The sequence below is a fragment of the Pongo abelii genome, chromosome 7 (genome assembly GCF_028885655.2).
Source record: "Pongo abelii isolate AG06213 chromosome 7, NHGRI_mPonAbe1-v2.0_pri, whole genome shotgun sequence".
NCBI classification, from domain to species: Eukaryota; Metazoa; Chordata; class Mammalia; order Primates; family Hominidae; genus Pongo; species Pongo abelii.
Window position 1 is genome coordinate 87,699,978 of NC_071992.2, and position 26,779 is coordinate 87,726,756.

The following is a 26,779-nucleotide window of genomic DNA, read 5'->3' on the forward strand; positions in this document are numbered from 1 at the left end:
GGCTATATTCTCCCATTGAAGAAAGCCAATCCAATTCTACTGTGTGGGTGGCTATTTTGAAAAAGCTGAGCTCTCTATGTTTTTAGTATGAAGGTAAGTTTAGCGGCTAACTAAATACAAAATAAATAGCAACAAAATCAAACTATGTAGTTTGCTAAACATTAGGGACATCCTATTAGTGGGCACAATTTGATGATTTAATTATCGCTGTGAAGAGTTTCCTTTTCTACGTGGAATAGTCAGACAGGACTTCACAGATGAAGTGACATCTAAGTTCATTTTTAAAAGATGAGTAAGCATTCCCCAGGTGGAAAAGGAGGTGGATGGAAAGCATTCTAGGCAGAAGGAATAGCATTTGCAAAGCAATGTCATAAAAAGGGCTTGGCTGGTGACTGAAGGTCAGCATTGGCAGTTGTAGGGAAGTGATGGGAGATAAGGCTGAAGAAGGTTGAGGATTAGATGTGAAAGGTGTTTATGCCATCCTACATCATTTGGATTTTATCCTGAAAGGCAGGTTGTTGGGAGAGAGAGGGTCAATGGAAAATTTTTAAAAAGTGGTGTAGTCCACTTTATTTTTGGCAACAATCTCTGAGCTAATGTGAATAGGATGAACTTTAACAGGAGAAAAGACTGATACTTTGGAGACTAGTTCGGAGTCTTTCAAGGAATACAACTAAGATAATGTCTAAGACTTGCTTTAAACAGGAATGGCGAAGAAGGGGAGGAGGGTTTGAATTCCTGATGGTAAACACTTGCAATCTAAGGGTCTCCAGGTCTTCCACCTCCCAATACAGGTCATAATAGTAGGCATTACCCTCCTTTTTTGCTTTTCAATGGTGATTGTATTAGTTGAGGTAACTTTAACTTCTAAACTTCCATATTTCAGTGGTTAATAGAGTGGACATTTAATTTTTGCTTATATGAGAGTCCAATGCGTGCATTCAGTGCAGTGATTTGGGGACTCAAATCTTGCTCTCGATACTAGAAACATGAAGTTCTCTGCGTCCAGCTGACATTGTGGAAGAGAATGAACATAGAGAAGGCACACCCAAGTAGTGACACACCTGGCTTCCATTCACATTCTGTTGATGAGATAGTCACATTGCTCTGTCAGTATACAAAGAGGGCTGGAGTATGCAACCTCTGGGTGGGAGGCCACTTTCCAGTCATATTTCTGTATCATGGAAAGGGAAGCATAGATTTTGCTAAACAAAAATTCTACTATATTCTGCTCTCTGGCTACAGATAGGAAAACCTCAACCCCAGAAAACAACCTGAATCTCACCTAGTCACTGTATCCATCTCAAAGTCCAGGTTCTATGGCTGATGCTGAGTGCCCGCCACCATTTAGTCTGGATATGGCCCCTCATTGTCTAGAAACTTTTGTACTAAAAGGCAAGTTATCAGCCTCCAATATACAGGCATACCTCATTTTTATGGTGCTTTGTTTTATTGTGCTTAACAGATGCCGCGATTTTCACAAATTGGTTTGTGGCAACCCTGCATCACGCAAGTCTGTCAGTGCCGTTTTTCCAACACTGTGCTCACTTCTTGTCTCTGCGTCACATTTTGGTAATTCTCCCAATATTTCAAATGTTATTGTTATATTGGTTATGGTGATCCATGATCAGTGATATTTGGGGCACCACGAGTTGTGCCCATATAAGATGGTAAACTTAATGGATGAATGTTGTGTGGCTTCCAACTTCTCCACTGACTGGCTATTCCCACAACTCTCTCCCTCTCCTTGGGCCTCCCTGTTCCCTGAGACACAACAATATTGAAAATAGGCCAATTAATAACCCTACAATGACCTTTAAGTATCCAAGTGAAAGGAATAGTCACGTGTCTGTCACTTTAAATCAAAAGCTAGAAAGGATTAAGCTTAGTGAGGAAGGCATGTTGAAAGCCAAGATAGGCTGAGAGTTAGTCCTCTTGTTCCAGTTAGCCAAGTTGTGAATGCAAAGGAAAAGTTATTGAAGGAAATTAAAAATGTTACTCCAATGAATACATGAATGACAATAAAGGAAAAAGAGTCCGATTGCTGATATGGAGAAAGTTTTAGTGGTCTGGATAGATCAAATCAGTCACAACATTCCCTTCAACCAAAGCCCAATCCAGAACAAGACCTTAACTCTCTTCAATTCCATGAAGGCTGAGAGAAGTGAGTTTTTCTGTGAGTTCTTCTTGGATATTGGTAAAGGCCCCCTGTTCTGGCAATAGGGCACATTCCTTCTTTAGACCCTGGTTTGCTATCTTAGAAGAAATTCTTTGTTCTTTGTTCTCTGTTCTTCTGTTTCTTCAAACAGAAGAAAAGTTCAAAGCTAGCAGAGGTTGGTTCACAGGTTTAAAAATAATAAGCCATCTCCATGATACAAAAGTGCAAGGTGGGCCGGGCGCAGTGGCTCACGCCTGTAATCCCAACACTTTGGGAGGCCAAGGCGGGTGGATCACGAGGTCAGGAGTTCAAGACCAGCCCGGCCAACTTGGTGAAACCCCGTGTCTACTAAAAAAATACGAAAAAATTAGCCAGGCATGGTGGCAGGCGCCTGTAATCCCAGCTACTCGGGAGGCTGAGGCAGAGAATTGCTTGAACCCGAGAGGTGGAGGTTGCAGTGAGCCAAGATTGCGCCACTGCACTTCAGCCTGGGTGGCAGAGGAAGACTCTGTGTCAAAAAAAAAAAAAAAAAAAAAAGTGCAAGGTGAAGAAACAAGTGTTAAATACGGAAGCTGCAGCAACTTACCCAAAAGATTTAGCTAAGATCGTTGATGAAGGTGGCTACAATTAACAATAGATTTTAAAAATTTCTTTAGAGACAGGGTCTCACTCTCACTCAGTCTAGAGTGTAGTGGCATGATCACAGCTCACTGCAGCCTTGAACTCCTGGGCTCATGGGATCCTCCCCCTTCAGCCTTCCAAGTACTTGGGACTACAGGCATGCACCACAACACCTGGATAATTTTTTTTTTGAAAATTTCTTTAATTAAAAAAAGACAGGGTCTCACTGTGTTACCCACAACAGATTTTTAATGGAGATTAAACAGGCTTCTGTTGAAAGATGATGCCATTTAGGCCTTTCCATAGCTAGAGAGGAGAAGTCAATGCCTGGCTTCAAAGCTTCAAAGGACAGGCTTACTCTCTTGGTAGGGGCTAATGTAGCTGGTGACCTTAAGTTGAATTCATTGCTTACTTTCTATTCTGAGAATCCTAGGGTCCTTAAGAATGATGCTAAATGTACTCTGCCTGTGCTCTAGAAATGGAACAATGAAGCCTGAATGAACAATGCATTTGTTTACAGCATGGTTTACTGATATTTTAAGCCCATCATTAGAACCTATTGCTTATGAAAAACTTGTTTTCAAAATATTACTGCTTTTTGACAATGTTTCCCATCACCCAAGAGCTCTGAGGGAGATGTACATGGAGATTAATGTTTTCATGCCTGCTAACACAGTATCCCCTCTGCAGCTCATGGATCAAGGAATAATTTTGACTTTGAAGCCTATTATTTCATAAATACCTTTTGTAAGGCTATACCTGCCATATGTAGTGATTCCTCTGATAGATCTGGACAAAGTTAATTGAAAACCTTCTGGAAAGGATTCACCATTTTAGATGCCATTAAGAACATTTGTGATTGATGGGAGGAAGTCAAAATATCAACATTAACAGGAATTTGGCAGAAGTTGATTCTAACCCCCATGGATGACTTTGAGGGATTTCAGACTTAAGTGAAGAAAATAACTGCACATATGGTGGAGAGAAGTAGAATTAGAAGTGGAGTCAGAAGATATACATGAATTGCTGTGACCTCATAATCAAACTTGAGCAGAGAAGGAGTTGCTTCTTATGAACGAGTGAAGAAAGTGATTTCTTCAGATGAAATTTACTCTTGGTTGAAGACACTGTGAACATTGTTGAAATAACAACAAAGGATTTGGAATATTACACCAACTTGGTTGATAAAACAGAAACAAGATTTGAGATGATTGACTCGAATTTGAACAAAGTGCTAGTGTGGGTAAAATGCTATCAAATAGCATTGCATGCTACTGAGAAATCTTTTGTGAAAGGAAGACACAACTGTGCAAACTTCATTGTTGTCTTATTTTAAGAAATTGCCACAGCCACCCAAATCATCAGCAGTTACCACTGAGATCAGTCAGCAGCCATAAACATCAAGGCAAGACCCTCCATTAGCAAATAGATTACAATTCCCTGAAGGCTCTGAGGATTGTTAGCTTTTTTTCCTAATAGAGCATTTTAATTAAGGTATGAACATTTTTAATCGAAATAATATAAAATACTACAGTGTTTTATAAACATTACCTTTACATGCACTGGGAAACCAAGTATTTCTGTAACTTGCCTTATTGAGGTATTTGCTTTTTTGCCGTGGTCTGGAACTAAACCTGTAGTATCTCTGAGATATGCTTGTGTAATGATGGATGAAGTTTGGAATGATTGCCTTTAAAATTTCTATTTGGAAAAGTGAACAATGGGAGACATAAACCAGTCATTGACGCATAACATGGAAGAAGTCCTATTGGATATTGTTAAAGGCCCCCTGTCCTGGCAATAGGGCACATTCCTTCTTTGGACCCTGGTTTGCTATCTTGGAAGAAATTCTTTGTTCTTTGTTCTACGTAGTCCAGGCCACCTTCTGGGAGGTTCTTCATTGTCCATTACTCTCCACGGCCACATGCAAAATGGGTGTTGGGAAGTATACCCTTCCTGGAACTTATAGGGCCTTATAGGCCTGCTTCTTCCCAATCCAAGCCTACATACCTAGAGGTGGTTTTAAAGTCATTGGGGGTTTTTTTTTTCTTTTTTATTTTTTGTTAGGCCTGGCTCTTAATTTCTTTGACAATACAATTTCCTCAAAATTTTCATTAGTTACTTAAATATTTGCTTTCTGTCAGTTACACTACTAGCTACAGTGAAAGTTCTTTCCTATTCATAATTTTTGAAGCTGTTTCATTCCTTTGTTCATGTCTTATACACCCGTGTCTTAAGTGGTTATGTTGGGTTCATTTCAAAAATAGGCTTGGGTGGTTAGGTCACTTCATTAATGAGATATTTACTGCAAGGCTGAGTCACTTTGTCGAACTGGGAGGTTATAAGGGACTTCTGTTACTCAAAGCCTTTTTCATTGTTATTTCTCACCCTTATCCTCCCCAAAGAGTGGGTTGTTGCGGCTTCCTGAGGTCTTCTGTTTCAATCGTTTTGTAATACTTTGCTACAGGCAGTGAGGAGCAACCACCACACAGTAACATTCTGGCTCTTTGCAATCTTTTTTTCTGAAGTTATAGACCTGCCTTCTAAGTTAGCACAGTTGTGCCAGGGCATGGCAGGGTCCAGGCATTTCGTCTTCTATATCCCTTTCCTTGCTTGGGGCAATGCCACATAATTAGATTTTTGTAAAGGCAGCACTCCTACGCCCCATAACATCAAGGTGTCAGTGTTAGGATAATGCTAGCTCATCCTGTAACAAACACCCGAATATTAGCGATTTGGCATAACAAAAGTATATTTCTCATTCACATAACAATCAAATGAAGAGTGCGAGAACACAGAAAAGGCACGACCAGTTCCTAAACATCTTGACTCAGGTGTGACAACAACACTTCTGCTTATATTCCACTGATGAGAACTAGTCAGGTACCCCTCTATCTAGATGCCTAGATGAGGTGGCTGGGAGTAGGGGCTGTGAAATGTAATATTTGGCTCAACAGGAACTTCTCAGTGGCAATTATATAAGGTGAACTATAAATTTAAATAGACAACTAGCCATCCCTGCTGTTGTCGTATTTCTTCAAAATAAATTAGGGGGGAAAAGTGTTTGAATTGCATCCACTCACTGGTTAATCCATGCTGTGCCACATCCTTCACCACACTCCTGTGTTCTCTTTGGCTCCTCTCAGACCTCTGGGATGTCTTCCTCTGGGACACATCTCCCTTCCTTCTCTAATCAATCAGTATTATAGTGCCCTCATATATAAAAGACTCTGGCTGAATGCATTGGGATAAAGGATGGTAATTATAGCATAGACAAGAAACTAATTCTAATTAAATGTTAGATGTCACTGCTCCTAAAAATGCATTTACCATTCCTCATCACAGGAGTTTTCTCATTGGTCCATATCTCACTGGGGCCCAGGTACCAGCCATTTTCTGGACACCTCACCAGCCATTTGCTAGGTCTCTCTCTTCCTCTGGACACTTCCTCCCATCTCTTCATCCAGAATTTTCCCACTATCCTTTCTCAAGATGACAGTGGATGATTCCAAAAGACAGAGGTAGTTCATTATGCTGAACTATTTAACTCTTGTTTGCCTCTGACTTGCCCAAGGGCACTTGCCAATAATAGCCAAATAGCCCATTATGTTTTTTTCTGAAATGAGAAAGCAATTCTTTCCCTAGGAGGACTTACTGCTTCTTATACTCTAACTGGCTGGAAATTGTAGCCAGCTTTTTACAGGTGCACATTCAGCTAATATTTATTAAACACTTTAAAGGTGTAAAGTACTCTGCTAGGTCATGAGGTTATGCAAACTTAGTCCTTACCCTTGCGAGGCTTATGGTCTGCCTGAAAACAAACATAGAACCCCTAGATCCCTTGCAGTGCTAATTGCGGTGAGTTTGCCCCAGGTCCAAACAATTGATAATTCTTTGGGTTGTGGAGTATTTTGAAAGGGATGGGGAGTAGCAGCATGCAGGCTGTGGTGTGCTGAATTGGGGAAGTTGAGACATTATGCTGTCATTATTTCCCAGAGATAAATTCTGTGCTCTGCTTCTGGTCACCTAGTTATTTTTTGCAGACTCCAGGTCTTAAGCTATGTGGTTCTTTTTACACTCCCTGCTCCTATTTTCTGACAGTCAGGAAAAGCCAGTCCTAAAAGGAGATCAGCCAGGTATGGGAAAGTGGCATCTGGAGAGAATAGAGCAAATGACAGATGGCAATCCCAGTAGACAGGAAGTTAGACTTTCTTCCTAGGGAATGTCCTGGCCGAATATGGTAAGCAGTGTCTGGGAGCAGGCGATGTTTGGAGATTCAGACAGGCAGGGCTGACAGAGACAGGCAGGGATAGAATGGTCCAGCCCCATAGGCTCAGAATGCTACCGCTGGAGGGGACATAGAGTTTAGGGAGAAGCCTCTTTTAAATAGCTAGCAGGGGCCTACACAGTTAAGACATCTCCATTCTCAGGAAAACAGGGTGATGTTCACTTCATTAATGAAGGGATCCAGGCACAATGGACAGGACCATTTCTTACGCCATCACCAAAGCACCAACCCCACTTTCCTGATGTTCCACTATAACTTACTAACTGGACTCAGCTTCTTTTCTTGTCCTCTCAATTAATTTTGCCTTTTGTTGTTGTTGTTGTTTGTTTATTTTTTACAAAAAGCAAATCTGATTGTGTCACTTATTTACCTAAAACCCTTAAATGATTTCCCACTTTTCTTAGGATAAGGTCCTAAACCTTCAACTTGGGGGCCACCATATTCCTCCTTCATTTCCCAAAGCATTACTAGTAGAAAGCTGTTGTACATGATGGGCTCTGGTCAGTCTGGCCCCTTGTTGCCAGCATCATCTCAGGCACCACTCATCCCTTGTTTTCTGTTACAATTTCTGGCTTTATTTTAGTTCATCTGAAGTGCCCTGGGCTTTCTTGCTAGAAGGCCGTCTCGCATAGTTACTTGGGATGTTCTCTCTTCCCACTTTCACCTAATACATTCTTACTCATGTCTCTGAACTCAGGTCAAAAATCAATCGCTCAAAGAAGTCTTCTTGGCTCCCAGAGCAGGGGTGGTGACTCATCATGCCGTCTTCTAGCACCCTGATTCCTTATGGCACTTACCCCAAATCTAACTTTAAAATTTCAGGTATTTACTCATTTAATATCAGCTTTCTCGCACTAATATCAGCATCCTTTGCAAGAATATAAACTCAGTGAAGGCAGGGACTGCCGCTTTCATGCACTTCTTTATCCACAGCACCTCTCACAACTCCATGCACATAGCAGATGCTTATTATTTGTTTGTTGAATAAATGAGTAAAGGAATGGATGGAGCTGGGGCCCAAGTCAAGTTCTAGGTCGTAAAATGGAACCGGGAGCCCAGTTCCCAAGAACTGCTGTTCAGGGTAGAGCAGGATAGGACCAAAGCAAGTCTGCCTGATGATGAAGCGCCAAACCATGACCGTGCGCTATTTACACTTATGAACCCTTTATATTCTTCTTGACAGGCACCAGGATGGTCCTAAAACCCAAGAGGAAGTAGAGTTTGTAAGTGGAGGCCCAGGGTATATACCACTGCTGGGAATGGGCGTAGAGGTAGAAGGTGGTAGAAACGCAATCAAGGCAAAACATGTTCTTCCAACAGAATTTTTTCTGCCATTCTTATTAAGAACAGAACTTATTTAAGAACAGAACTCAGGCTCATAACTTCACAGGAAAGTTGTCTAGACCAGTGCTTCCCAATAGAACTTGATGTGATGATGGAAATGTTCTATATTTGTGCTCTCCAATACAGTAGTCACTAGCCACGTGAGCTATTGAATATTTGAAACATAACTTGAGAGACTGAGAAGTTGAATTTTAAATTTATTTGATTTATGTTGAAATAGCCACATGTGACTAGTGGCTACCATGCTAGATAGTATATAGGTCTAGACTATTATTAGCATGAACTACCTTAAGAAACTAAGTTTCAAAAGCAGTATGGTTTAAATTTTAGACATATTCATTTACAACCAGTGTTGGCCTCCAGTTTACTGTATAAACATGTAAGCAATCTTTGGTGCCCAGTGCCAGTTTGACTTTGATGAGTGTCTCTTAGGTACATCCTATTGAAGGGATTTGAATGAACTCTCTCTTGTTTCTGTCCACTGGCACTGTTCTTTATTGAGGGCATTTCTATCTTTAGGCAGGTTGTACAAAATGTGAAGTATTGTACACATGTAGAACACTTTCTCTGTAAGTATCTATGTCATATGACTGTCTCACATCTGCTTTTCCCAGGCAGGACTTTTTTTTGTACCCTCCCCTCTTCTTTGTTTCTCTCCTTCCTCTCTTACTGTTTCCTTTTTTGATGTCCAAAATGACAAAGATACAACACTGTGTCCTTTAACAGGTTCCTTTTCTTTTGCACATTCATTTCTTTTCCTTTGTGCTTATTTCTATAAGCTGTTTTATCAGTTCAGATCCTTAACAACAAAAAAATTAAAAAAAAAACCACACAGACCAAATACAGTTCAAATCATTAACGACAACAACAAAATCTCAGAAATGATGATAGCTCTTGGCTTGCTGATTCATACATTTTGGATATTGATCAGATATAATAATTTCAATATCAATATATGAAGAATTTAACGTAAGCCATTGCACTTGGTTTTTCCCAGTTTTCACCTAGATAACATGGTAGTTGCTTTTAATCTTTTGAAATTGCCCATTTGTCTGACTCTTGAGTTCTTTGCCCTGCTTTCCACAAATAAAAAAACTTTCTAATGAGGAAATACCAGAATAAGAATGTGGTGTTTAGAAGGCAAAAATCTGAAATATAATAATAAAGTAACATTTTCAAAGAAAGAGTCTATCTTTACTCCTTTTTCCCTAGTCTGAATAGTTTAGAACAAATGTGTCTCAGGGCTTTCATGCTAAATGTTCCCAGTTCATAAAATCGTGATTATTAATCAGGCTATCATTAAATATTAACTTACTTTTGAGATAAATGTCATTTTAAATTTGGAATCCTACTTTTTTTTCTAAATCTAAGGAGAGCATTTTCATTAGGCTTTATGGAAAGAGTGCACATAGAAAGCTTAGAAGCTATTAAGAAGCTACTTCTTAAACTTGGCTTCTGGTTTCATTCCAGCCCAGCCAAATAGTTTCCAGCATAATAAACACAATTTGTAAACATCTATATGAAGCTAAAGTAGAACATTATGGTAATCGTTTTTGTCATTTTTTTAAATCTGGGGAGCTACTTTATTGCAGGCATTTTATAACATTCAGAATACAGTGCTTCATGGGTAGTAGATGCTCAATAAATATTTGTTGAATGAATTAACAAATTAATAAAACCTCAAAGAGTTTTTAAAATTACAAATGGGGGCTAAGACTATTGTGTCCATAAATGCATACTATATTCCACAAAGCCCCATGAATTAAAATATCCATGTCATTTGCTGGTACTTTATATTAGTTTCTCTTCTTTTACAGCAATACGTTTAAATCAGGGAGACAGTTTCAACTAGGTGCTGGTTAAATACATATTCAAGTCCATAATGTTATCTGGGTCTACAAAACACATGCTAGAACACAAAACCAAAAGTTCCTGTAATATTCTTTGCAGTGATCCTGTGGGTTTCTTGAGAGCAAAGGGCTACTTTACCCAATTTTGCATCATCCCCCATGCTCAATATATAGTGACAGTCAAGTAACATTGTTTTGGAAGGAGGAGACAGAATGAGAGAGGAATAATGGATCTAAATCAGTATTTCTTATTTATATTTTATGGTCTTTTTCCATTCTGACCATTATTGGAATAGTAGAAATTATAGACTTATGTTGTAGCCAGGAATCATTAATAATAAGGTTCAACTCGCCAGTATTTATAGGTTTCACTGGGTATGAGATAGTCAGATTACTCTTGCTTCACATTTTTTCTCTTCCATTGTTTAAATTGTATATTTATTTTTGGTGCTCTGTGGTAGCAAAGTCCAATACGAAGAACTAGGTTCAGAAGCAGGAGCTTTAGCTACTGGCCCTGATGCTGAAAAGGCCCTGGGAAGATTGTTTAAATCTACCAGTGTTTTTCACCTAGTTAGAGTGGACCCCTTCTAACTATAAATTTTGTATTTTCAACATTTAAAAAATATTCGTAGGCATCTATTTTGACCATAAATCTTGAATACTAAGACTATTAGCATTACTGCTGAAAGTCACATACTAAAACTTATGTTTAGTTTTAAAAATTCAGAGCTGCCAAAACAGTCACCAATTCTACCATCTGTATCCATAAGAGAATTGTAACATGATAGTAGATGTTATACATGTCATTCAGGCCAAGGGGTACACAAAATATTACAGGAATTATTTGTGTTCACTCTTACCTTCAATATCGTGCTACTAGGATTGCTCAATATTGATCCCATATTTCTGCTTATTTATTATAGGCATCCAGAATCCTTCAATTCAAGGAAAATTCCCAGTGTCTTATAAGGTCAAGAACATGGTCTTTGGATTAAGATAATGCTGGGTTGGAATCTTGGAGGCAGCACCTCCTAGTTGTGTTGTGAGCAAGAAACTTACCTTTCTGAGCCTCAGTTTCTTAACCTGTAAATAAAAGATAATAATACCCACCCCAAGGAGGGATGAGAAATAATGAGAATTCTTACCATGCGAATTAACTGCAATAAGCACAGTGGCTACATATAATAATCACTCAATATTTGGTAGGTGATGAAAATGATAATCATTAACAAAATTCACAAAGCAAATGAGATCATAACTTTGGCTCTCTTTCAGATACAACTCTAAGAATATCCCTACCTTCTAGGAAATGTAAATTTTACTTATGGGCATTTTGATCTTAAGCTGAAATAAAATCCAAATTGTAAAACTGAATCCATCACAATAGCTTATTTTACACCGACATGTTCTTTTATTATAATCCTGACTACATGCAGCTTGCAAAGATGAAAAACAGTGCTTTAAATATCACCATCTCTGAATCCAGAAAAACTAGTTCTTTCCTTGAAGAAAAAAAAATGAAAAAAACCCATAACAATATTGAAGAAGAATTTTTTTAAAGGAAAATAGAATCCATAATTTCACAACCCTTAACCACACTACTCCTTTCTATGAGAATAATAGCCTTCGTTTATTTTTGAATATTTTCTCCCTTTGTCCATAGTAACATTCTCTGTTATATACTGTTGCAACCATAATTATTATGATTTTCCACACTGTTTTTCTCATTATTTATTTCAAGACTGCATCATCTGGTACAAGTCACGTGAACTCAGGGCTTCAGTTGGTCCATCTGTGGTCCCTAATTTTTACATTTTTATTTTAGAAAATGTTGATGGAAATCGATAAGTTCATGTTCCTCACCAAATGCTTTGATATTTTCTTATCAAATTTTGCTGAATTATATTTCTAGCAGTAAATTTAACATCCTAAGATTCATAGATGCTAGTAGGTCATCTTGCCCATCTGCCTTACTTTTTTACCAGTAATTATTTATTATTGTTGTAGCTTCCTAGTGTTTTACACAACAGAGACACATGGTAGGTTGAGAGAGGGGGCAGGGGAGAGGGAAGGAATATTTATAAAGTGCCATACACAGATGGATGGTTAAAAAATGCTGTTTAATGATCCTCACTAATGACAAGGATGGATGGAAAACATTATTCCCAAGGAATGTGGAGATGGTGGTGTCTATAGTTCAGGGAACCTCTTCCCTTTTCTATCTAATAATGAATAGAAATAATATCTAATAATGAATAGAAAAAAGTCAAGCATACAATCGATTTTGACAAAGTCCAATTTTTAAATTAATTCCATAATACCATTGATTTGTTAGAAACTTGTTTTTCATGCTTGAATCTAGAACACAGTGTTTTGAGTATGAGTAGTCAGGGAAAGAAAAAAAAGGAACCTGCAGTTGATGCTATGCCGAGTGTCCCAAGGTGAATTTTGGAAGTGGTCTGCTTTGAGGCTGATGGTATGGTATCTTAGTCCTTTGGGACTATTACTACAGGATATCTTAGACTAGGTAACTTATGAACAGCAGAAATTTATTTCTCACAGTTCTGGAGGATGGGAAGTTCAAGATCAAGGTGCTGGCAGATTTAGTGTCCGGTGAGGGCCTCTTCCTTAAAGATCGTGTCTTCTTGCTGTGTCAAGGACACAGGCAGCTCTCTGGGGCCTGTTCTGTAGACACTAGTCCCATTCATGAGGGCCCTGCTCTCATGACTTAATCACCCCCAAAAGGTCCCACCTCTTAATACCATCAACTTGGGAAGCAGGATTTCAACCTAGGAATTCTGATGGGATGCAAGCATTCAGACCATAGTACATGACCACCTGTGTATTGTGATTAGAGTACATCAGGAAAGACTCTCACCTTTCCCCTCACATGATTTTCCCATCCCAATTACTGCCCAGCATGTATTTCCATTATTATAGGATTATTCCTTTGAGGCTTCACATGGAAATACATTCTATTATTCAGAAAGAGAAGAGACAATTGTTGACAGGTATAAGCTTACATTTTGAAGAAAAAAATGGACTCACTAACTTTGATACATTCTTTTCTTTTACTTTTCTTTATTTTTTAATTGGTGAAAATGCCATCATATTGAAGAGACCCTCACCAGACATGAAATATCTTTCCTAGGAAAGAGTGAGTATAAGCTGAGAAATGGAAAATTCACTTGTACACATTTTAAACTTAAGAAATTTACCAAAGTCAACTTTTTCCTATTCCTCATCAGTCCAGTGGAAGATGTAGATGAGTAGTAATCACACAGAAATCCCACAGAACCATAAAATTGCAGTGACAGAAAGCACTTGAGGGCCATCGTGTCAACATCCACAGACTAGGAGTTTCTCCCGTGCATACCTGACAGGTGATCACCTGGGTCTTCATGAACACTGCCACACAGTAGGCCTGGTAGTTTTTTGAGGTAGCACTGTCCATTGTTGGGCAACAATAATTACTAGAGAGTTTTGTATATGTACAAGTTGTTCTCTACCTAGTTCCAGGAAATCCAGCTGTTACTTTTAACACAGACCTTGTTAAAGTTGGCAAATAAAGGTCATCAGAACTTGTAAATAAATTGGAGGTTATCCATAATAACTGGTATTATATTGTGTTAACCAAAATATCTAACAAAACAAACAAGATACTAGTGCTTTGAAATTTATTACTTATTCATTCATTTTTTGGGGGGTAGTCCAAAACATGTGTTAAGCATTCATATTAGGTGACACACTAGCTAGGTACAAAAGATGCAAATATGGATACAGAGATGTTTGTCAATTTTAAATAACTCACGTCAAGTAGATGTTTTCAGGTTTAAGCCCTCATGGCAACTTGTACTTTGCTGTTGTTGCTTTTATTAGAATAGTAGTTAGTTGCTTGCATGTTTGTAGAACATCTGTCTACTTCCATGAGAATGTAAGCTACACCATGTCAGAGTCTGTGCCTCAAGCAGCGTAGGGGTTCATACATATTTGCTGCATGATAAAAAAGGATTCTAATTGAATAGTTATAATGAGAAAAGCACTATAATAGATAAAACAAACTTCTAACCCACTGAAGCAGGAAGGATTAATTCTTTCTGGGAAGGTACTTATCCTTGATCTTGAATAATGAGTAAAAGTTTATTAGGTGGAAAATGCGGAAAAGAACATTTCATACGTGGAAGTCATATTGAATTTGGGGAATGGCAGGTAACACGAGGTAGTGGGAATGAGAGGAAACTGAATTTTAAATAAATAAGGAAGGACATAATTAAACCTGATTATTTACTTTTTTAGTTAACTAATATTTATTGCACGTCACTTGGGGCACAATGATGAATAAGATCAGATGTGATCCCTGCCCTCCAGGAACTTAGAATCTAGTGAAGAAGATGGATATTTATCAAATAATCAAAGTAATCATCCCAACAAATATAAAATTGATGTTATCACAAATGCTACTAGAGATGAAAGGTACCTGGTTCTATAAGTTCTTACAATAAGAGGATTATTGTATTGTCAAGGAGGTCAGGGGACAATAAGATGTGATCCTTGAGTTGATATCTGAAGGTGAAGAGGGGAAAGAAAAGATGTACAAATTCCCTGTTCCCTGTGGCAGAGGGAGAATAGCACATTAAAGAAATGAAAGAAAGATCTACAACAGAGAGAGAGAGAGAGGGTTGGGGGGAGCAGCAAGGGACATGTAGAAGCACAGAAGTAAGTGAAATATAGACCTTGAAGTCTTTGTATAGTGTTGTGTCTTTTTTTTTGTTTATTTTATTTTATTTTATTTTATTTATTTTTTTGGAGATGGAGTCCCACTCTGTTTCCCAGGATGGAGTGCAATGACGTGATCTGGGCTCACTGCAACCTCCGCTACCTGGTTCAAGCGATTCTCCTGCCTCAGCCTCCTGAGTAGCTGGGATTACAGGCGCGCGCTACTACACCCAGCTAATTTTTGTATTTTTAGTAGAGACGGGGTTTCACCATGTTTCCCAGGCTGATCTTGAACTCTTGAGCTCAGGCAATCCACCTGCTTCAGCCTCCCAAAGTGCTGGGATTACAGGTGTGACCCACCGCACCCGGCCAGTGATGCATCTTAATCCTGAGAGCCAGGAAGCCGTGGGAGCATCTTCTACAAGAGATGGCCCTGACCTGCTGGTGTTTGGGCTGTAGTGTGCAGAACTGACTGGAGAGATCCAGGGCAGAAGGAGGCTGTTACCGTCAAAACCAGTGCTAGGGAAGCAGAGATAAGGAAAGAGCAGTTCTAGGAAGTGCACCTCTCTTTGCAAGAACACAATTAATTTGCCTGACCGCGGCCAATACCCTTTACTGAAACAAACAATATGTAGGAGATAGCTCATCTCAACTTGGTGTAGTTTGGATTAGTATTTTGACATGGGGATAGATTAAGAAATAAAAGTTTTTTAAAACTCTGACTAGAAGGTGAAAAGCAAATAATAATGAGGTGGAATTTAATGGAAAGAGACTTGTATAGACAACTAGAGATCTGGGTTCTAGTTCAAGCTCAGCAACTATCGACTGAGGTCAGCCAAGTCATGCGACCTCAGTTTTAAAAGACGTAAATAAAGAAATTGGGACCAGATCATATCTAAACTCCCTTCTGCCACATTCTGTGATTTTAGTCTCAAAACATGGAGGTATATAAAGCATGGCGTAATACTTAAGTCATAGAGACTTCTCAGTGTTTGAGCTTTTAATACAGGTACATTATATATAATGTGTTTGATTATGGAGAAATAGGAACAGAATGATAATTTAAAGTGTATTTTCACTATGAGACAGAGCCCAACTGAGAAACAGTCCTTGTACCTGAATATTACTACTAAACATTTCAGACCAATCACTACATGATCTAAAAGTTAATTTTTACTGGAAGAGACCTAACAAATTGTTCAAATCCTATCCAAATTTCATGAACATTTCCATATTGGGTTTCATAGAGGCTAAGTCTACCTGATGCCAAGCATCCCAATGGAATGTAAAACTTACGTCATTCGCCCAACTAGTGAATTGTGTCATCCACATGGAATACCAGGTAGTGACTGAAGTTCGTGATTTATTTTTCAGGATATTACTGGGTGGCCCATTGTTTCCCATTCCTTTCAGTAGTACCAGTAGATTCTCTGTTGGTTGCCTTCCTTATTTTTTTCATCACCTTTCATCTTTATCCCCTTCATTACACTGTGAGTCTGGGAAGACTTGCAAAAGGAAAGATTTAGAAGCACACACCTTGGATGCCAGTGTAAAGGGCACTTTTACCATCATAATAGAAAACCCACTAGCTGAATAGCTGAATGTGGATATAAAAATTTGAGCCCTTTTCTGTGTGTGTTTTGAAGCACACTAAAAATTTCCAGCCATCACTATACCTTGTAGTCTATAAAAGGTCCAAGATGCTTTATAATTCAATATTATATTTTTCAGAATAAAGAAAGGTTTTTTTTCTGGTCAGCTGTTTTATAAAAGGCCATTTTTCTAAAGACAAATCTGGTGTTTATTCTGTAATTTTAGTGAACATATATGTTTAGAGCCTAATTCTTTAAATAATTATCCTGATGAAGAAAAATTATATTATGGGTCTAAGCAAAATAGTTTATTTATAAATTTGGAGACAGCTATGATATTGAAAGATGCTCATATTACATATCCTATTTATTATTTGTCTTGTCCCCTTCTTATTGCAACACAATGCTTCCTTTGACCACCGAAAGGAAAGCTTTTAGGATTTCATCTGAGTGTATCTAAAAAAAGCATCGGTTATATCAAGGATAAAAGTTCTAATTTTTTTTTTTTTTTTTGAGACAGTCTTGCTCTGTCACCAGGCTGGAGTGCAGTGGTGCAATCTCGGCTCACTGCAACCTCTGCCTCCCGGGTTCTGGCAATTCTCCTGCCTCAGCCTCCCGAGTAGCTGGGACTACAGGCATGCGCCACCACTCCCAGATAATTTTTGTATTTTTTGTAGAGATGGGGTTTCACCACTTTGGCCAGGATGGTCTCGATCTCTTGACCTTATGATCTGCCCACCTTGGCCTCCCAAAAAAGTTCTATTTTTTTTTAAACGAAGGAGTATATAGTTGTTCTAAATTTAAGGAACAAATTGATATTAGCAGCCTTTGATTGCAGAAAAGAAATGTCACCTTCCACTTTCTAAGGACAAGGACAGCATTTCAGTTATTCCTAGAACTTTTATGTATTAAAAAATAATAAACAGTATGAAATTTATTAAATATTTCTGACCAGGTTCTAAAGTAATGCAGGTTGCAGGTTTGTTGAATTTCTTAGAATAGCTGAAAATTTCCAGGACCATACTTTAAAATATATATATATATATATATATACACATATATATATATATATATATATATGATACGTTTTTAACTTGCTATAATGTTATTGTTTTTTATTAGTAAATTTTGGAGGTGCTTTTAAAAATTGCAGCCAACAATAAAATTAAAAAATATACATTGATTTAATCTTCCCCTAACAGTTACGATGCCTTTCTCTTCAGATATCTACTGCAAATCATCTTGTGGGTCTTTGCAACATAGTTTCTACAGAAACTTACTACTTAATGCTATACATGAAAATTTAAGAAAATGCCTTAGAGCTATATATGGAGTGATACAGACTTAAAGGTCTCAGAGCTGTTTGTTTGCAGTGCCTGCTCAGCATGTTCTAGCAACACAAAAATGAAATGTTAAACATCACTTACAACTTTAGAAAGGTTTGCTTTTTATCTTCACAGGATCGCACATGTGACTTACCCTGCCTGGCTCCATGAAGGAAGTGTCAAGTGTATGACATAATGCTGGTATTTTTGAGACTATAGTAAACCCCACTCCCCCTCCAAACCTGGAGCCTCAAGCTGTAATTAGGATGCCATGATGAGAAAGTTGTGTTTTGTCAGTTTTGGCCCTGAGCGGGTGGCAGCATAATGCCACGCTGCTGTAGAAGCAGGGTGCAGCTGTGCAAAACTCAAATGTTTGTTGTTGTTTATTGTTTACAGAGCTGCTTTTTTTTTCTCTAGAAGACTAATGAAGGGATGGTGAGTACATTTGCACTGGCTGACTGATTGTAGCAAGCTTAACTTTCAATTGATTGAACAAGGTGAAATAAATCAACAAACTGCCAAAAGAAAATATTCACTAAGATTTTGCCCTTGACATGAAAACATGTGTCCTGAGGTCTCAAACAAAAGTGCCTTCTGTTTATACTGACAATTTATGTTTATAAATTATTCACAGTTGCATAATATCTATACAATTTAAGCATTGAATTATTGCATTTTATATTATACTTATATACAGAATTGAACTACATGATTAATTTTATGGGGTAAAAAATCATTATGATAGACATAAATTCACTTACAAAAGTATATGTGAGAAAATGTAATATCATATCCACTTTAATTACTGAAATTAAAAATGTAAATTTTGCGAACACTCTAGGGTCGTAAAACACAATACCCTTACCCACAGGGAACTGGCAGATTCATTGCTAGAAGTAAAATTAATATGGCAGAAAAGGACATAAATTTAAAATGAAAAGTTAAAGGATAGAAAATCAACTAAACACTAAATAAAATAAATGAAACATTCATGATGTTCTGAAGGTAGTCTGTTTCAAGCCATGATAAATATTAAAGTAAAGGTTCTTGAAATGAAATATGAAAACCACCTTCCTCAAGAAACTAGACATGGAAAATGTTTCATTGACTGTGAGGCAGCATGATAAGTTTATTTCTATCTAAAGTAAGGATGGTGATTAGAGGGCATGGGGAGGTAAAAGGGGCAGAATCACAGTGAAAGGAAAAAATTAAGTGTCATAGGAAATAGAAGAATTTTAGGCATGGATATGCTACCACTTAATGGGTGAAGAAATTAAAGTTCAATTGGCAATTGAGGGCAATGTGGAACTGAGGTGTCCTGAGCCTCAGACAGAGCCCCTTTTATGATCCCATATGACCTCCAATTCTGTTTAGATGTTTTTATCTCCTGGAAGGTATTTTCAGCCTAGGAGGCCTCTGTATTAAGATTGGCTACAGAAAACTTAATGAAGTATGTACAAGTCTGAAAAAATACAGTTTGGTTTTGTGCTTGTTTAAGTGGCTGTGAGGATGGAAAGATCTAGGGATCAGGACAGGGAAGGAGGGAAAGAAGGAAGAAAGATAGGTAGCATGTGGTGTAACAGACATGGGGGAAAGTAAGAGAAACCCACAGAAGAAGAGATAGAAGGGAAAATGGCAAGCAGGCAAGCAGAAAGGCTCAGTGAGTTTGAAAGGCACTGTTGATCAGGGCCTATGCTCTGCAGCTTGCATTTATTATGGGCTTATTCTGAAGGCTGATTAACTTGGAACACTATTCACAGCTCTTCAACTGCTCAGGAACTTATGCCTTTGAGCCTGCACTCTTTATCAGGTAACAAGCAGAACATTCTGCCCAGGGAGAATAAAAAATCTTTTAACCATGGTAACAATAATAAGAACAGATCATTTTTAAGTCTTAAGAAAATCAAATCAACAGGCCATTTTCTCACCCTTAGTTTCTCTATCCCTGCTATGAAGAAAGGGCTTTGAATTTCAGTTTGTCTTTTATTGCGGGACTTGTAATCAACACTGGATCTCTTATAATAGAAAGTTCTTGGTCAGTGAAGAAGATATTTTGAAAGTTAAGTCTTATGACCTCTCTTCACTTGAGACACACACCCTACAAAAAGGAAAATTCACATACATAATGCACATGAAATTATTTAAGACAAATAGTGACCTACCAGTGACTATGATATAGCATTTCCTTTTTTAATGACTTCTTCAAAATAGCAAGTCACACCATGCCCTTTGCCACAAACAAATGAGATATATGTGTCATTCTGGAGTTAGTTCTCTTCCTGGAAAACCTCTTATCTGATATTATAATCAGTTGAAAAATGATTTATCTTCTTCATATTAGTATAAAACATGGTGTTCAAAAAGAGTACATTTATTTTATTTTTATTTGTATTCAAATTCAAAATGCATCAGCTCACAGTTTATTTATGTGGACAATTCGATGATTGATTGTTGAGATGACAGTGTACCTACAACTAAGTTATTTAGTGGCGACTCCACATTCGGATTAATCACTGGAATTGCCCCATCTCTAATATTTTCAGCTGTTTTTGCCTGATCCTGATAGTGTTGCTCAATTTTTAACATATATATAGTTCATCATCACCTGAATATAAAATTAGAACATGAACATCAGTGGCACCAAAGACAGATGCTGTGAGGTGCCTGTTATGTGTGGGTTGAGGGCTCAGTAGAGAAAAGTTTGGACCCACAATCCCAGGCCTGCCTTTATAATTCAATGGGAAAGACAGAACATATATGTAAAGAGAAAACTTAAAAGCTAGAATTTATTTAATAGACACTAATATAACTTTAATCTTAGTTTTCTTTCAGTGCTTGGAAACCAAACTTTAGGGAGAAATATGAATATTCTTACTCTATTCAGATATACCTCCTTGTAGTGAGCATTTCACATAAACAATCTCATCTAATCATCATAATACTGTACATGAAATAGATACTATTATCTTTATTTTGTAGATTAGAAAATTCAAGCCCAGAGAATTTAAGTTGCTTAGTCAATCATTATAGAGCTTCTTATTTTTGTAAAGATAAGCATTTTTGTCATGTGTGAGGAAAGTGTGTATATATATATATATATGCTTAAAATATTCCTGTAACTCTGTAGTTGAAAAAACTCCTGCTGCAAGTATATTTATTGGCCACATTTGAAGTACTTCTTATATAGTCCATCTACATTTTTCATTACCTTGACTTACATTCATTCAAGAGAATCTTTGGCCTCCAGAACAATAAACAAATTTAACTTGCAGGATGGAGAAGCCAGAGGCATGCAGAAATTGGTGTGTATCCTAGAAGAGAGTTCTAATTATAAGGACCTCTTAAATCTAATAGTTTTTCCCTTTAGTATAAACTGTTGACTGTGTGAAACATGATGTTTTACATTAAAGGTGGTATTTTGGATGAATTGCTTGAAGCTCTGTGATTTTCTGCAAAAACATTATAGGGGAAAATAACTAAGAAGTTGCTTGCTGCTGCAGATCAGAATAACAGATCAATAAGAGGGACGACAAGAGAAATAATGCTTTAAAGAATTAGCACACAGGAGAAAAGAGCCGTGAAGCAGAAGAATACACACACACACATACAACACACACACACACAACACACACACACATTCTGATGTATATTATACAAACATAACATATAAACACAGATGCATTTTTAATATTTGATCCCAATAACTCCATTTTTGCATTTTCTGGCCACATATATTACTTTGGTCAGCTCTCTTGTGGAAAATAATTAAAGAATGGATTAACTGTTTAATATTTATTAAACTCCTACACTGTATAAGCACTGTCCTTGGTGATAGGAATGTAATAATAGAGAAGATGGTCTTTGTCCTCAAGAGTTCCCAGCATACTATGGGAAAGGTATGTTGTGATGGTATGGTGGAAGTTTCATGATCCCAGAGTGGGAATATTACGGAGAGCTTTCTCCAGAAGGTGAGGTTTGAGCTGAGTCTTGAAAAGCAAATACTAGTTAGTCAGAAGGAAACAAGAAAAATGTTTCTAGAACACAGTATGGAAAGGCCAGGAGCTTGAAAGGGAATGTTGTGTGCAGTCTGGGATTGCTGGAATATAGTGATGAGGGAAAGATGAAAAGTGAAGGTGGAGAGGAGGCTGGACCTACTAGGACTAATTAGGCTTTAAAGTGCTGGTAGGACTTCAAAAATAAAATTCCAATAATGATGACATTTTGCAGGGCTTAAAGCATGTGAGTGGCAAGGTCAAATTTGTATCTTAGCAGAGCATTCTAATAGCTATGTGGAGAATGGTTTTTAGGTGGACAAAACCCGAGTTTGGGATCCAATTTAAGGCTGTATTAGAAGTGTAGGCAAGGGCTGGGCACGGTGGCTCATACCTGTAATCCCAGCACTTTGGGAGGCCAAGGCAGCGGATTGCTTAAGCTTGGGAATTTCAGACCAGCCTGGGAAATATAGTGAGACCCTGTCTCTAAAAAAAAAATACAAAAATTAGGCAGGCATGGTGGTGCAAGCCTATAGTCCTAGCTACTTGGAAAGCTGAGGTGAGAGGATCACTTGAGCCCAGGAGGCAGAAGTTGCAGTGAGCTGAGATTGTGCCTGGGCTACAGAGTGAGACTCTATTTCAAAAAAAAAAAAAGAAAGAAAGAAAGGAAAAGAAGTCTAGGCAAGTGACGCTGAGAGTTCGAACCAGCATTGTGGTAATGGGAACCTTGGTAACAGTGTTGGAGGCCTTAAGCAATGGTTAGGAGGTATAACTGGTAAGACTTGGTGCTTATTTGGATGTGGATGGATGGATCAGGATTTCACAGAGTTTTAGTGAGGGTGACTGGGTATGGGGTGGGGAAGGCCATAAATCTGAGATGGAGAATGATCAGAAACTGGTTGGGCAGACTGGTACCTTGGTCAGTTTAGCTTAAGATGTCTGTGGTTTATCTAGAAGGAGTTGATCAGGGTGAGGTGTGGTGGCTCACTCTGTAATCCCAGTACTTTGGAACGCTAAGGCAGGTGGATTGCTTGCACCCCAGAGGTCAAGACCAGCCTGGGCAACATGGAGAAACCCCATCTCTACAAAAAACATAAGAATTAGCCAGGTGTGGTGGCACGTCCCAGGTACCTGGGAGGCTGAGGTGGGAGGATCATCTGAGCCCAGGAGATCAGGGCTGCAGTGAGCTGTGATGGTGCCACTGCATTCCAGCCTGGGTCACAGAGAGAGACCTATCTCAAAAAAAAAGAGTTGATCAAGCACATGGATCTTTTAGTCTGCAGCTTGAGAAAGAGGTCTCTCATGACATGTTTGGGAGTTGCCAGCCTATAGGTATATATCACTGAATACACAACCTCTTCTGTGTAGTACACTGTGTTGTCTTTTCCCCCTTTCCTATATCCTAAAGCAAAGATATATATCTCCAAAAGTATCTAGTCGTTAATATTGTACCTTCTGGTTGTAACAACAGAATGATCCCGTAGAACAGGAAACACTCTAGGAAAATGCAAGTAACCAAGTGATTGTTGCTTTCTTCCAGCTTTGTCAGTGGAAATGCCTGCCCCAGAGGGATATTGCTTCAGTTGACCTCATTTTTTAAGGACCCTGGCTCTGCGGCTTTGTCCAGTTCAAAATGGCAGAAAAGGCTCCCCCGGGCTTAAACAGGAAGACTTCAAGGTCGACACTTTCTCTTCCTCCAGAGCCTGTGGACATTATCCGGAGCAAAACATGCTCCAGGAGAGTTAAAATCAACGTGGGGGGCCTCAACCACGAAGTCCTGTGGAGAACGCTGGACAGGCTGCCCAGGACGCGCCTGGGGAAGCTTCGAGACTGCAACACACACGAGAGCCTTCTGGAAGTGTGCGACGACTATAATCTGAACGAGAACGAGTATTTCTTTGATCGGCATCCAGGAGCCTTCACTTCCATTTTAAATTTCTACCGGACAGGGAAACTCCATATGATGGAAGAAATGTGTGCACTTTCTTTTGGACAAGAACTTGATTACTGGGGGATTGATGAGATCTACTTGGAGTCCTGCTGCCAGGCCAGATATCATCAAAAAAAAGAACAAATGAACGAAGAACTGAGGCGAGAGGCAGAGACTATGCGAGAGCGAGAAGGAGAAGAGTTTGATAATACCTGCTGCCCTGATAAAAGGAAGAAACTGTGGGACTTGCTGGAGAAACCTAACTCATCAGTGGCTGCAAAGGTATGAAACCCATAGTATTGCTTACCAGTGTGTGGTCAGAAAAGATGCTACCTACGTTCTATAAAGTATAACTTTTTTTACTGTTTTGGTAACACAGAACAAAGTGTGGCTACACAGACAGTGAAAAAATCCTTTCCAAAATCTTATTTAGTCCAATATAGTCATTCATCCTGGTTAATGACATAAAATGGCATTACCCTTTCATAAATATTATTATCTGTAGAAAGGGGCCTGGGCAACAGAGGATGAAAGAGAGTCCTGGTTTTCCTCGCGCTGTATCAGGTTGGTGACTTGGAGGTTGAGGAGAAAGCCCTAGCTCAGACCCACAGGCACTGAGTCTTATGGAAGACGAGGGCCTGAGCTCCATCTTGAACAAAGGGAAGGTACTGTCACTGGAAGGAGAGGAGTGTACCTCTTAGCCTGGCTATGTAGAGGTTGAAGGAAAGAGACGAGAGCATGGCCCCAGGTAGCTCAGAGGGCAAGTGCCACACACATGAGGAAGGGACTGTTTTATTAAGCTGTGTAAAAAATGAGTCAATATCCAGAATGCATCCACGTACCTCCCCTTGTGAGGCCTCCTTTAACAGTGCGTGTTTCTGACTGTTAAATTTTTTTTTTTTACAATTGAGGTATTACCATGTATCAGAGTTCATAAAATATTTGCTTAAAATGAAGGTAAATTCATATTTTCCCATTGTGACTGCATATATCTAAATCTCACAGTAATTTTTTTGTCACTAATTCCAGTATGTAATTCAACTATGTGATTCTGTTTGTCTAATTTTATCTAGAGCTTTCAAGGTTAGCTCAAACCAATTTCCACTCCATATATTTAGTTCTGTATTGCAGTATGAATGATAAGTAAAAATTCAAAAAGCCATCTTTAGCTGCAGGAGTATAGTATTGACATTTTGTGCATAATGGATGAAAATGGAGTACAGAATGGAGAAGGGAAGAGTGTGTCATCACATGAATTCTTTTGATTTACTGTTTTTTCTAAAATCTTCTCTCTTGTAAACAGTAATGATTTCAGAATTTATAATAGAACATATGAGATTTTTGACTGGAAATTAAGATTCTACATGATAATCTATAGCACATAAATAATGTAAATAATCAGCTAACGCAGATGATCATAAAACTGCTTTTTGTTTGATTTTCTTTCTGGTTGACTTCTAAAGGCATTTTACTTTCCAGCCAGGACATGCACCTAAGTGAAATAAAATGATATCTGTTGTGTATAACAAAGAAATGCATATTTCGTGGGAAATAGAAGACTTTAGGTTTTTTTGTAGTTTTGGATAAGTTGTTTACTTTCATTTTACTTGTAAAAAAAAAAAAAAATGTGCCGCATTTGTGGGTTTTGATTGAGAAAGGCTACTGCTCTTTCCAATATCAAGTGTTTAGGTACATACTCGAGTTACTACTAAAAATACGGAGTGAATTTTGAAAATGAATGAGACAAATTCTGGATTTAAGTGAGTATTGTGGGTGTTAAATGAATTCTTTCAAGCCTTTAGGCAACTAAGGAATAAATCATTGTTCCATCAAAATTTCCAGAGAAAGTTAGCCAACTATATAAAAATAAAGCAATTAAGTCAAAGAAAATTTGAAAGGTTACTGTGGTTTATTTGTTCATAATGACATTATTAACCTATATCTAAAGTTAAGCACTGTTACAGAAAAAATTTAAGATATATGTATATTTTCCTGAAGAATTTCTCACAAGGATAGAATAAGGTCAATAACCTGATTTCCTACATAAGGGAGTTCATTTAATCTGTAAATTTTAGAAGAAATAGCCATTTCTTAATCTCTAAGAAGGTAACTATGACCATGGCTCATTACAATAGATCTTTACATTCTTTACATATGCATCCAACATATTATTTAAATTTGCTTCAAATTATGTCTGTATGTATAGACAAGAAATCTGCCTACAAACTCTACCCAGCAGCCAAAGACATCGGTTTTGGAAAATTTTATGTAGTTATAAATGGTAAATTTGTTTCTACATTGTTAATCAAGCTAAGTCAATCTTCACTATAAGTTGATTCTTTACTAAATTTCCATACAGGATTTATGTTTGTTTGTTTATATGTCTACATTTTCCTCTCTGTTTGAATAGTGAAATATTATGGAAATTATTTACATTTGATTATATAGTAGTTTAGTGAAATTATTGTTCATTTGTTTGAGGTTTAGAGCCTTTTAAAATGGCTCTGTGTGATGTCTTATATAAACCACTACCTTTTCCTGTACTCTTCTCGAGTCCTATAACTTGGTTTTTTTCTTTCTGGAGTAATTCTTGGTGAGGGGAGTGGTAATGCAGGTATGTGTGGATAGTATTTTCACAACTTAAGAAAAAGTAGTAATATTACAGCTGCAGTAGAGTGATATTCTAGCCCTCACTATTTACTTTATTGTATGGGTACATCAGACTATTTTCTATGTTGTGAAGCCCTTGTATAGGAATGCTTGGAACCTTCGTGTTCGTCCTCACTTGCTAAGGAGGTAAGATAGCTTTAAAGCAGAATATCTGTGGACCTTGCCTTTCCAGTTTTTGCTTATTCAGTATGGTAATTTAGTTGAACATATGCTGTATGTGTGCCACACACATTAAAGTAGATACTTAGACACTCCATTCTTTCCAGAATTTAAAAATATTCTTAAAATATTCT

General features: G+C 38.0%; 1 protein-coding gene across 2 annotated transcripts in view; it reads left to right on the plus strand.

Annotated features, from left to right (window-relative positions):
* The window catches only part of KCNB2 (potassium voltage-gated channel subfamily B member 2), a 401,787-nt gene that overhangs the window by 6,626 nt on the left and 368,382 nt on the right, over positions 1–26,779 (plus strand). The window contains exons 2-3 of one of the 2 annotated variants that reach the window (XM_054561765.2): positions 1,466–1,572; positions 23,427–24,098. In XM_054561765.2, coding sequence (XP_054417740.2) covers positions 23,520–24,098 — 579 coding nt within the window. In that variant the 5' untranslated portion in view covers positions 1,466–1,572; positions 23,427–23,519. The remainder of the gene's footprint in view (positions 1–1,465; positions 1,573–23,426; positions 24,099–26,779) is intronic. The other variant, XM_009243863.4, reaches the window with a different exon arrangement.